Source organism: Prunus persica, chromosome G2 (genome assembly GCF_000346465.2).
Source record: "Prunus persica cultivar Lovell chromosome G2, Prunus_persica_NCBIv2, whole genome shotgun sequence".
NCBI classification, from domain to species: domain Eukaryota; kingdom Viridiplantae; phylum Streptophyta; class Magnoliopsida; order Rosales; family Rosaceae; genus Prunus; species Prunus persica.
The window spans coordinates 29,778,501-29,790,359 of record NC_034010.1 but is presented as its reverse complement, the minus strand read 5'-3'; the positions used below and the strand labels follow the sequence as shown (position 1 = coordinate 29,790,359).

General features: G+C 41.0%; 4 protein-coding genes across 4 annotated transcripts; 2 read left to right on the top strand and 2 right to left on the bottom strand.

Moving 5' to 3' along the window:
* On the top strand, positions 764-3,087 carry LOC18787706 (ribosome-binding factor PSRP1, chloroplastic). Its single transcript, XM_007218716.2, has 5 exons — positions 764-1,174; positions 1,598-1,741; positions 1,841-2,098; positions 2,505-2,613; positions 2,703-3,087. Exons 1-5 carry the CDS (start codon positions 872-874, stop codon positions 2,831-2,833), a joined length of 945 nt encoding a protein of 314 aa, XP_007218778.2. The 5' UTR covers positions 764-871; the 3' UTR covers positions 2,834-3,087.
* LOC109947175 (transcription termination factor MTERF8, chloroplastic) lies at positions 3,030-5,120 on the bottom strand. The gene is made up of 2 exons (XM_020556745.1): positions 4,685-5,120; positions 3,030-4,599 (listed from the first exon to the last, which is right to left on the bottom strand). Exons 1-2 carry the CDS (start codon positions 4,959-4,961, stop codon positions 3,293-3,295), a joined length of 1,584 nt encoding a protein of 527 aa, XP_020412334.1. The 5' UTR covers positions 4,962-5,120; the 3' UTR covers positions 3,030-3,292.
* LOC18786595 lies at positions 5,257-8,106 on the bottom strand. The gene is made up of 3 exons (XM_020556747.1): positions 7,094-8,106; positions 5,868-5,992; positions 5,257-5,774 (listed from the first exon to the last, which is right to left on the bottom strand). The coding sequence occupies exons 1-3, from the start codon at positions 7,946-7,948 to the stop codon at positions 5,630-5,632; spliced, it is 1,125 nt and encodes a 374-aa protein (XP_020412336.1). The 5' UTR covers positions 7,949-8,106; the 3' UTR covers positions 5,257-5,629.
* Positions 8,260-11,824, top strand: LOC18786479. The gene is made up of 6 exons (XM_020556746.1): positions 8,260-9,620; positions 9,888-10,050; positions 10,370-10,546; positions 10,658-10,741; positions 10,860-10,941; positions 11,074-11,824. Exons 1-6 carry the CDS (start codon positions 9,247-9,249, stop codon positions 11,511-11,513), a joined length of 1,320 nt encoding a protein of 439 aa, XP_020412335.1. The 5' UTR covers positions 8,260-9,246; the 3' UTR covers positions 11,514-11,824.

Here is an 11,859-nt window from a genome sequence, read left to right as displayed (position 1 = left end):
CTACCAAATATGTATTTGCTTCACTCATCTATATTAATCTACTTTAGTTTATTCCAACAAAAGAGGACGAAATTCAAATTTGTGAATTTTTCTACTATTGAAAAAAGAAATACCACTAAATTTACCGAAAAACATATTAAAATCCGCAGCTATAATGTGCATAGGCGGAACCAAGACGGGAAAGTGGGTTTGGGCTGTTGAGTTGAAAAAATGGGCCAGACCTGAACAAAATGGAATTGGGACGGGCCACCTCCGGTTTTTTATTATTTATTTTTTTCAATAATGAAAAAAAAGTTCCAACTTGACAAATAATTCTCACGCGACCGAAAGAGATTTTTGTGGTGTTTTTTTTTTTTTTTTGGGGTCAATTATGTGGTCTGCCATATAACATGTTGGACTAAACGTATCCAGAGACGTGCCTATCCGAATGGGAAGGAATCGGACAAATGGAATTTTGGGACGATCTCGGATCCAACGTACCATAACCACGAGCCATCAGGCCCATCACTACAACACAAACACGTGTCGGTGGGTCTCCCTCTTTGAGGCATTGAATGTAGACGTTGAATCAACCAAAGAAAACCATCCATCCAATCTACACCGTCCAATCACGTAAGTACAGAAGATATGCGGTTAAGATTTCTACTGTGTCTTACACTTAACTGTAGAAGATGAAGTGGATAATGTGTGAAATTGCCACGTGTGACATGGTATATCCATTTCTGTCATCTTGTCCGCTTGCTCTAGAACCCATAACTCTGCTCCTAAAACCCCTCTTATTGATTTTCTTTCATTTTTTCCTTTCAACTTTCCATCTATCCAAACACTTCCAGAAACTTATCCCAAACCTAAACTCTGCGAGTATCACGAAATGGCTACTCTGTTCACTTCCTTGCAGATGCAGACAACCTTTCTTTACCCCCTTCATCCCTCTTCCTCTTCGGCTTCTTCTCAATCAATGTCCACTCTCTCATCGACGCTTCTCACAAAGCCCCAAATCTTCACGCTATCGTCTACCTCTTCCACTTTCTTCAACCCCGCTAAGCATCTGAAACCCATTTCCATTGCGATTAGACCCACAAACAAGTGCCATGGCAACTCACTCTCTGTACGGATGTCCTGGGACGGCCCACTCTCCTCAGTCAAGTTGATCGTACAGGGAAGGAATTTGGAGGTATATAAATTTTTAGCTTACCTTACCTCTTGTTGGTTTTACGCGGCGGGTTATAGTGCTTGTTTCTACTTGTAGTTTAAAGTTTGGGCTTTACAAGCATTTTGTTTTCTGTAATGTATATGTTTTGGACTAAGCCTTACAGAGAAGACTTGAATTAAATCACATCTACTATGATCCGTTCATGTTGTTTGTCGAAAAGTACATTATGTGTGGAAAATTAGAAATCTAGGTTATATTTTGTAAATCCCATTCTGATATATTGATTAGGTGTGGTGACTTCCAAAGCATTTTTCATGTGATCAATGATGTGATGATGACTATTGGTTGATGACCCTGATTCTGGTGCTGTTTCTATCCACAATGCTCTCCTCTAATTATACAAGGAGTGGACTTTGAATGTTAAATTTTTATCCGTGAATTTAGTTATCTGAAGCGGTCAAGAAGCATGTGGAAGACAAGGTTGGCAAGGCAGTTCAAAAGCACAGTCACCTAGCCAGGGAAGCTGATGTTCGGTTGTCTGTTCGAGGTGGAGAGTTTGGAAAAGGCCCAAGGATTAGGAGATGCGAGGTATTATTACCCTATGCGCATTGGCATGAATAGTTTAGGTAATCTGGAATCGCCATAAATGGTTCGTTCATAAGGCATTGTGTATTTGTGTTTGCTTAGGTGACTTTGTTCACGAAGAAGCATGGAGTGTTCCGGGCTGAGGAAGAAGCTGAGACACTTTATGCAAGCATAGATCTGGCTTCTTCTATCATCCAGAGGAAGTTGAGGAAAATAAAGGAGAAGGACTCAGACCACGGTCGGCACATGAAAGGTTTTAACAGATTGAAAGTTAGGGAGCCCGCAACACAAATAGTAGTGGAAGAGGAAGAGGAAGAGACAGTTCCCCAAGAGGAGGAAGGAGACTTCATCAATGACGAGGTTTTCTCTTGGACTTCTACTTTCCTCCAAAGTTATTCAGTTTTATATTTGACATGTGTTTATACTGAATTGTCGTTACATCTTCTCTTTATTAATGGTTTTTTTATTATCTAAAATTGAAAAGCAACTTATGGCATTAGAAATTGTTGATTGTGGTGTACGAAACAGATGGTTAGTTCATCTTAGTTTTCAAAGGCCTTGCTGTCTGCTTTTAACATTTTAGATATTTCTACTCATAACATTATAAAGAACTGCAGGATGGGATTGAGTGCAAAAGTTGCAGAGATAAAGAGTTTTTGTGTTGTTGTTGTTGAATAGTGCCAATAATCGTTAGACTGCTTTGGTTAGCTAGCTAGATGACGTTCTTCTCCATCATATACTCATTCTTTTCTTCTTCTTGTTCTAGATTGTCCGTATGAAATACTTTGACATGCCACCTTTGACTGTCGCTGAAGCAGTTGATCAACTGGAAAATGTTGATCATGACTTCTATGCTTTCCGAAATGAAGAAACTGGTATGAACAATAAAATCACAGCTGCGTTATTTTCTTTGTTCTTGATTACTATCAACCAGTGGTTGAAATTTTTCTTTGTTCTTGCTTAGGTGAAATTAATATAATATACAAAAGAAAAGAAGGAGGTTATGGGCTTATTATACCCAAAGGAAATGGTAAAGCTGAGAAATCGGGGCATGTGGTGATAGAACGAGCTAGAGAACATTCCTTGGCAGAATAAAGAGGCCTAGCAAAGTGCAATCCTTCTGTACAGTTACGTTTTCAAATCACCTCATAGATTCCTGAAGGCAACAGAGTGTTTAAAGGCGGAGGCCTGATGAGACGATCGTTGATTCAGAGTTTGAGAGGCATAGTTTTGTAACCCATGGATGAAAGTTTCTGCGGATGTACAATTACAAACAAAATTCCATTGGTGCCCAGCACAAAGGAAGCTGATATTACATATTTTACTTTCATTGCATATACATTTGCTCAGTCATCTCTTCCTTCTCAGTTGCCTAATGCTAATTGAGATTTAACATAACATCAATGTGAAAAAGGGTGAGCGAGAAAGAATGATAGAAAAACCGATACAGATATGGAAAAGATTTAATATATAACCCTGTCAAAAGGTGTCGCAACTCATTCTTTTTTCAAAACGTCGAAGTGGTTTTGTTCTTGGAAGGGTACAGAAGGTACATTATTTATCCGACAAAACTTCCATTTCCTCGTTGAGATTCTCATTCTCAACAACATATGCTGGCTTCTTTGTCGAAAATCTCTCGGACGAAACAGTTAAGAGCTTATTCAATGACATTCCTTCCCCTAAAACCTTCTTCCTTAGTTCATACCTGGCTTTGATTCTGTCATCAAGTTTGTAACCAAGGAATGCCGGAAAGTTCAATAACTCTCCAACTTCACGACCAATCTCATTTATCAAGTACTCCATCTTCTTCTCTATAGCACTATGACTGTATTGCAGTATCTGCGGATGCTTCGTGCTCATGATAACAATGTCGCCGCACGAAAGCCCATAACTCAAGAACAACCCAATTACCTTTTGCAAATTATCACAGCTTGTCCTGGTGGCGGATCCCATTGCTGCAGCCATGTCCTTGGTTCTATATTTGTACCCAATCTTCACCAAAAAGGCAAGTTTATATGCAAGGTTGTCTTCAAATGACAAGCCTAGAAACAAGGGTGCTTTAATCAAGAACTTGTAGATATCATTTGAGCTATACCCACATTGCTTGAGAAAATGAATTCTAGGACGCAATTTCCTCTCCCTGCTGGCGCTCACCACATTGGGGAAAACAAGCAAAAATTTGAATATTTGCTCATCAGTTAGGCCGGCCAACGACCTCAATAGCTCTACATGGCCTTTCGTGTGATCCACGGTGTAACTCAAAATTGCAGGGAGCTTACCCAACAAAGTCCCTGTGGCATCCTCATCTCCGCCGCTAAGCTCTGTGAGAAACCCAACTCTTGGAACCAGCTGGGTGTCCAGATCATAATTGAGTAGTGTGGGACGTCTCACAATCAAGTCGATTCCACCAAAGCGGCTCAAGAATGCGATGGTCCTTTCAATTTCTTCAACTGACTTGAGGCACAAAGCCTTGTACAAATTAAGTTTGTTCAGAACATCAAAAATCTTCTCACGGGGAACTCCTCGGTGAAGAAGCAATCTGACTTTTTGATCAAAACCCACCAAGAATCTTGCTTCTGTTGTACCGAAAAGGCGCTTCAGCTGCGGCGGCTCAATCTTTCCTTCAAAATCATGGCGCACAAAATGTAGGAAAGCATCAATTTCGTCAGCTGTTAATAGACTTGGACATTTGGTAATCAAGCGAGAAAGCTCAAGGCCATCAACTCCAACAGAGCGGAAGGAAAGAATCCGAGTACGTAGTAAATCCAAAGACGTCGACGTGAGTGCTGGGTTCTTGTCCAAAACCACTTGGGCTTCTTCCCCGTCGATCCCAATTTCTTGAAAGAATGAGAAGAGCATCCCTGGAAACAAGATATAACAAAAAAAATCACGTTGTGTTTTGTTTGTGGCAATGTGTTTGACAATAGGTCTCTGAGAGTTGCATACCCATTTCGGCGAGAGCATTGGTGGCGGAGTTGATGCAACGGCATTGGATAAGAATCCGTTGATTGGGTCGCAGACCCACTTGGGTTAACAATGGTTTTGGGTCAGCCCTCGGGGTTCTAGTGAACTTTAACAGAGAAAACCATTCATGGTTACGGAAGGTTGAAAGTGAAGGTGGTGCGAAATAAGCAGTAGGCTGAGGAGATGGTGGGAATGAAAAGAGAGAATCAGAAGAAGAAGAGGGAAAAGCGTGCGTGAACAAAGCGTATACAGCGACCATGTTCGTGATAAAAATGGTTTCTCTCGGCTCAAATGGAGCTTTTTATTTACAGTCTTAACCAAGGGTTAACGTTTGTCATCGGAAATTAGTTGGGGTGAGACAATTTAAAGACAATGTCTGTCCGGGCCATACCTAAATGGGTTATTTCTTGATGGATTTCCAGAATGTTTAATTTATGGACCCAATGGGCCTACAAATAACAATTTGAACAAAATCGTGCAAATTTGAAGTTCCAGCTTAGTTTTGAGGTAATTCTAGGCAGCGACACAACGCTTCTTGCAAGTTGCAAGACATATCCTTCAACCCCATTCTTGTTTTTGCAGAATACACTGATATCTTTCGTTAGAATGATTCCCTAGATTGAATTGAATTTTCTATCAACAGGTTTGCAGGAACCGGAACAACAGAACAATCCTTCGGAGCAAACACTTTTCTATCGTGCATTACAAATGAAAGAACAAATTCACTATTTCACAACATTTTGATTCCTAAGGACAAGGCAGCATGATCACCCCCATCTCCAAGTCCTAAACGAGACCAAAACGCATATACTCCTTTCTGGAAGGAGATCAAAGGGCCAATCAAATCCAAACACTGAAAGAAAGACCGCTGCCGCCATTGATTAAGCGGCCTCTTTCCAGTGAAACATTTTTATGGTGACTGATCAATCAAGCCGTGTATTGCTTTTGGATGTCCTTGAGACACGTTCTCAGAAGCTTTCCTCCATTTTTATTGTCGGTAGGAATGCCTTTAATAAGTATAACAGAGGAGTCACCCTTTTTCATTTTTCTTGGTGATCTGTTCAAAGGAAACCTGCAAGACATTCGATAAGAGCAGAATAAATCGTTATCACATACAAGCAGCAGCAGAATATTGAAATCAGATAGAACTTGCAAGTGCACTTGCCCTTTCTTGGCATCTTTGCTTTTAGCATCTGGCATGTCTTTGCCAAATTCCTCCCCTCTTTCATTAAGACTATCTGTTGTGTCCTCGCAGGCTTCATTGCTTGTGTCATTCTGTGAATTCTGTCCCTGGACAATGAAGCAAGGCAACAAACACACCTTTCTCAGTTTCATATAAACATGTACAGAAACTCTACGATTACGACATCAAATGAAATGCTACAGTTTCAAAGTAATTAATAGCAGAAGTCCCTTTGCACAGTTATACATCGTGCTGCGATTCATTACTTCATTATGTTATGCAAGAGTCAGATGCTAAACTAAAACTTGCAACACGAAATCCAGAACCACAAGGTGGCACAAGTTGGAGGCCGCAATAGCCTCAGAATTTAAAGGCTAAGAAACAAAGAGGCATGCATGCTCTCAGCAGAACTTAGCAGTAATCTCCCTTACATAGACTTAAATCAGCTAAATAAGTTCATCATCATTAGGGATTAGTTCGACTGCTACCCTAATAACAAAGAGGACGGAGATGAACTGAATAGAACTCCCAATTACAATTGGTAACAAAGAAACGAGTGATCAAAATATCACAAAATGAATACAAAAATGCCTAAAGTAGGAAAAGGAAACAACCATGAACAGAAGATGAACTAGATTTATACAACTCTGTGAATTCTGAACCCAAATAAGATATACTGTGAGCAGATAATCCAGCATATGCGAATGCAGTGGAGGCAATGATCATATTAAATCCTTTACTCGAAACAAACATGAAAATTAAAACACATGAAATCACAAACTGTATACGAATTATCACACTAGAGATGACATCACATGTAGCATTTGAAAGTGCCAACAAAGATCTTGACACCAAGGTGCATCATTTTAGTAAATAGCAAGTATAATGTAACAAAATCAGCATTAAGCCTTCTGAGTTGCGCTACCAAAATGCTTGCGCCATCCACAACCACTTACATGATTGAGATCTAAAAACCCTTTCAGACACCAACCACTTAAATGAAGTTGGCATACTAAATCTTTACCAACAATTTCATTCCAAAACCAAACAAATTAAAGCATGTGATAATGAGAAAACAAAAAAGGAAAAAACAGAATTGGTAATTCAAGATCACCACACAAACAATGAAAATGTACTCATAATAAAAACTCACAAGCACAATCAAGCAAGAAATCAAACAAATTATTAGGACAGAATCTTAATCTTACTTCAGTGGACTTGAGAGCTATACATTCATCCCCATCAGCTTCCTTCAAAGCTGAAACCTTAGCCTTCTTCTTGTCAATGTCATCACCGCCTTCAACACCAACTTCCTCATCAACCACTTTTCTCTTACGTCTCCCGAACTTCCGAACTTTGGCCTTCTTCTCCCTAACTTTCCACACATTCTTCCTCCTAAACACCACCTTCTCCGTCTTCCAAACCCCGCAACTTGTATCGATCACCGTCACTTCGCTGATCGAATACCCTTTCAGCTCTCTCAACTCCTCCTTCTCTTCCTCTTCCTCCTCTTCCACCTCCTCACCTTCCTCACCACCCACATTTCCCAAGTCCTTATTCTTCATCAAGCTGCCGTTTTGCGAGTCCAAGCACGCTGCTTTGTCGAGGACATGTTCGTCATTTCGACCCCAGTCGGAGCTCTTCTCTTCGGTGGCGTTTGCAGTAGCAGCATTGCTGTCATAGTTGGCCGTGGAAGTGACACAAACTCTAGGGTTTGCTTGTTTTCTACGAATCTTTTTCCCTAAAAGTTTGGAACGTTCGTCGGAGCCGCCCATGAAAAATAGCTCCGAGAGAACGTTGTTCACCAGGCCGATGAATGCCTCTCCCTGGTTATCTCGGTTCGGGCACGAGGTTGTGGACTGATTCACCACTCGGTCCGAACCCGGCCGAGTCGACTCTGTGGACGATGAGACATTGGGAGTTGGGACTTCCGAGGAAGAGTTTGTGTTTCGGCTAAGGAAGTGGTCGAGGTCAAGATTGTCGCCGGTCGGAAGGCCCTTGTTTGACCGGAGCCGGTCCAGCCAGTTCGAACCGGACTTGCTGGCAGGCACCGAACAGAGCATTGCTGAGGTGGACGGATCTGATTAGCCGACTGGACAGAGCTTGATGGGGGGCTTCTACTGTCGAAAATTGCTGTCGGAGACGAGCAGAAATTAGGTTTTCGGTTCAAAGCTTGAAATTTTTTGTTTTGGGTCTCAAAAGCTTGAAAATTGAAAGGTGCGCAGTCTGTTCTGGGTTATGGGTTACGTGGCAGGCAGTAGGTGTGAAGTTGCTTTTACTTTTACTATGAAGCATGAAACACGTGAGGTTTATTTTTCAGTACAAATTGGCCAAAAGATTCAATTTTCAGTAAAGATTGTTACTGGATTTGGTCTCGGTTGGATTCTCTGTGTAGATATGGTAACTAATCTTCGGTCTTATTTTCAAACGCTGCAGCCGCTGAGACAGAGGTGACCTCCGGAATTTGTTCCTCAAACCAGAGCTTAATGGTCCACCTCAGAAAAACAGACCCAAACTCGGCAAAATTCAAGCTCTTTAAAATGGGCTGGACTGGACCCGACCCAGATATGATCCAATGATATGATCTAATGAGCATATACAAAGTATAAAGTCCCCAACTTTTCTCAGAAAAAAAAAAAAAAAAAAAAAAAAAAAGATCCCTTAAGTTTACGGTTCACAACTTCACACCATATTTTGGGACAATAAGAAGACGACTTGCCCCCAGTGTTGATGCTCTGTAGCCGCAAGTAAAAACCCCCCACAGAACAGAACAACAAAATACAGATTGCCCAGCCCAAGTGCTGCACAAATACAAAAAAGAAGGAGTTCAAAGGTTTTAGCCAACGTGAAAAACAAGAAACCTCAGCCACTGGCAGGCATGTACTTGGAAATTCGAACGTAGAACGACAAACGTACGATTTAGGAGTTTTGTCGTTTTGTCTTCTCTTCTGCTAAATCTATGGACGTATCAAAGTACCCATCTTTGTAGTCCGCCAATCTTCTATTTTTGCTTTTTCTGATTCCTTTCTCACGTTCTTTTGTTTACTTGCCGTCGTAAGGCTCTCCTCATTTTCCTCCACCAATTCTCAGTGTAAGCCATTGGAACGACACCGTCACATGAATCCCGAACCAACTCCTTCTTCCCGCCTCTCATGTCCCCCACGTCAATAAGCTTCCCTTCTGATATTTCTCTTCTGGGTTTTATATTTTTCTTCCATATCCTCAAGGGTCAAGCTTTTCCTTCTGCGTGACTATTTATTTTTGCATTTGTTGAAGTTGATATTGATCATTGTCTAGAACCCAATTTCCAAAACTTAGAAAAATTATGCTGCTTTCGTTGTAATTTTCTTTTTTCTTTGGTATGGCTTTGATTGAGGCTTTGCCTGAATTATCGGAAAGACCAGCAAATACAATGGAGTACACAGGTTTGATGGTGTTTCTATGTCCTATATGGATGGTCTTACTTCTTGGTGTTGTGATCGGATGGTCGTGGAAACCCAAGTGGGCACCTTTTGGGAACGGCAAGGACAAATTTGGCTGCTCTGTTTCTAAAGGCTTCGATTTTTCGTTGCCTTCTTCGCCGTCCCGGTCGTTAATGTCCCCATTAAAAGGCTTTTCATCGGCTCCGTGCTTGAATTCGTTTGAGTTGGCTTCCCAAGGTTGTGAAGCCTTGTTCATGGATAGGGAATTTGAGAGAACAACTTCTGCTTCACCTTCCGAATTTGATGAGGGCAGGTACTTGGTATTTGTCATGCGACTTTTGTCACAATGCAATTATAAAGATTCGATTGTTTGTTAAATGTTTGTCAACTTTTATTTTGTAGGATTATAATATTGACTGATTAAATTCAATTTCTCCTTTGTTTTGTTATAATTTAAAAGATTACCTCAACATTATTAGGATGTCTAGTGCGTTTAAATACAAAATTATGTTGAAGGAAGAGCCTAAATTGAATAGATTTTTATGTTCAAATTTCTGACTAGTTTGTTGTACTTGTCTAGCACATCGCAGCTCAATGAAGAGAAATCTAATGCAGTGACAGAGGAGGACTTAGACCTTTTATGCACGCTTGTAGATATGAAAGATGGAGGTCCTACTTGGATACAGATGATGGAACGTTCCACTCCAACTATGAACTACCAAGGCTGGTGTAGGGATCCCGAGGTAAGGTTTTTCCTTATTAGTTGCTTTCTCTGGCCAATAATTTCACCTAAACCAGAATCTGCGGAAGGCAAGACGTTCAGTCAGTTACTTGCTTCTAGAGAGTTGTTTCTCATCTCCAACACCAAGTTGCGTGAGTTTGGCCAAGCAGTACTGTTATGGCAAAGCGCATTCTTAACGGCTTTAAACCAGTGATGTGGGTTTTATCAAATGTAGCTTTAGCTGTTATATGAGGCCTTCTCCTCTCGCTGTATCAGATTATGTGGGTAGGAACTCATTATACATCTGTTTCGTTGTTTTCTTCCTGTTGGGTGTTTGTTAGATTGGTCCTCCTCAATATCGTAGCAGAACTATCTATGAGGACGCAACACCTGAGATGGTAAGGGACTTTTTCTGGGATGATGAGTTTCGATTAAGGTGGGATGACATGCTTAGGCATTCGACAACGATAGAAGAGTGCCCTACCACGGGAACCATGGTGGTACAGTGGATACGGAAGGCAAGACTTCCCTTTTGTATATTCTTCTAACTGATTGATGTTTGTTTCACTTTTACTAGTACTTCTCCCTCGCGTATTCTATCTTACCTCTGCAATGCTTTCATTTTGCAGTTCCCGTTGTTCTGTAAAGACAGAGAATACATAATAGGTCGTCGAATTTGGGAATCTGGAAGGTTGTATTATTGCGTGACAAAGGTACGAGTAGTGGAATTTATGTCTGGCATAAATGTGCCTTCTTGACTCACTTCCTCTGATGATTTCCTAGCAGCAGGTTTTTCTGCTTTTGTTTGATGAATTGTCTCTCTTGTTATAGGGAGTACCCTATGCCTCTATTCCGAGGAATGACAAGCCAAGACGCGTTGACTTGTACTACTCGAGTTGGTGCATTCAAGCAGGTAAGTTCAGTTATGGCGCTCTTCTCTGGTTCCATTAAAAGGGCCATATCTATATTCAGTTTGGTTATCTTAGGCTCACTAGAGTTGGTCAAGCTGTTCTGTTACTAAGTGACCTTATTTGTACATAACCAGTGGAATCAAGAAGAGCCAACGGCCAGCTGACGGCATGCGAGGTTCTACTCTTTCATCACGAAGATTTGGGTATTCCATGGGATATTGCAAAACTTGGAATACGAAAAGCAATCTGGGGGACCATCAAGAAGATCGAGGCTGGCTTACGTGCCTACCAAACAGAAAGAGCTTTAGGACTGCCACTTTCTCGGTCAGCCTTCATGGCTCATATCAACACCAAAATACATCCGGAGTACCTGAAAGCCTCAGGAGACACCGAGGATTCGTCACAGACTGAGGTGGTGACTGCATCTGGCAAAGCTGTGCGTAGGCACATATCGAAGCTCCTAATATTTGGTGGGACCATAATCCTTGCTTGCACTCTTAATCGAGGGCTCTTGATAAAGACATTGGTATTTGGGGTAACCAGAACGTTTGCAAAGGTAGGAAAGAAATTGTAAAGAAAGTGATTGGATCTCATCCAAGAACGTTGATTAGTATTTGGTAATTCACATTCTGAATAATGCCTTTTATATCCATTCTTCAACGGGAGAGGAAGAGCGCACTATGATAAAAACCCTCATTCCACTCTACTCTTATGAGAAATATGAGAGTTGCTTTTCTTTTCTTTTTTTTCTGTTGAATAAAGGATGTGAACGTTACCCTGGAGTTTGAGTTTGTATCCAGTAAATGGAGACATTTTGTTGCTGTATATAATGGATGTAACAGATGCTTTAGGTGTCCAATTCAGAGTCAGAGTTTTTAATGCTTAGTATAATAGATGGCTTTCTTGTTCAAATGATGATC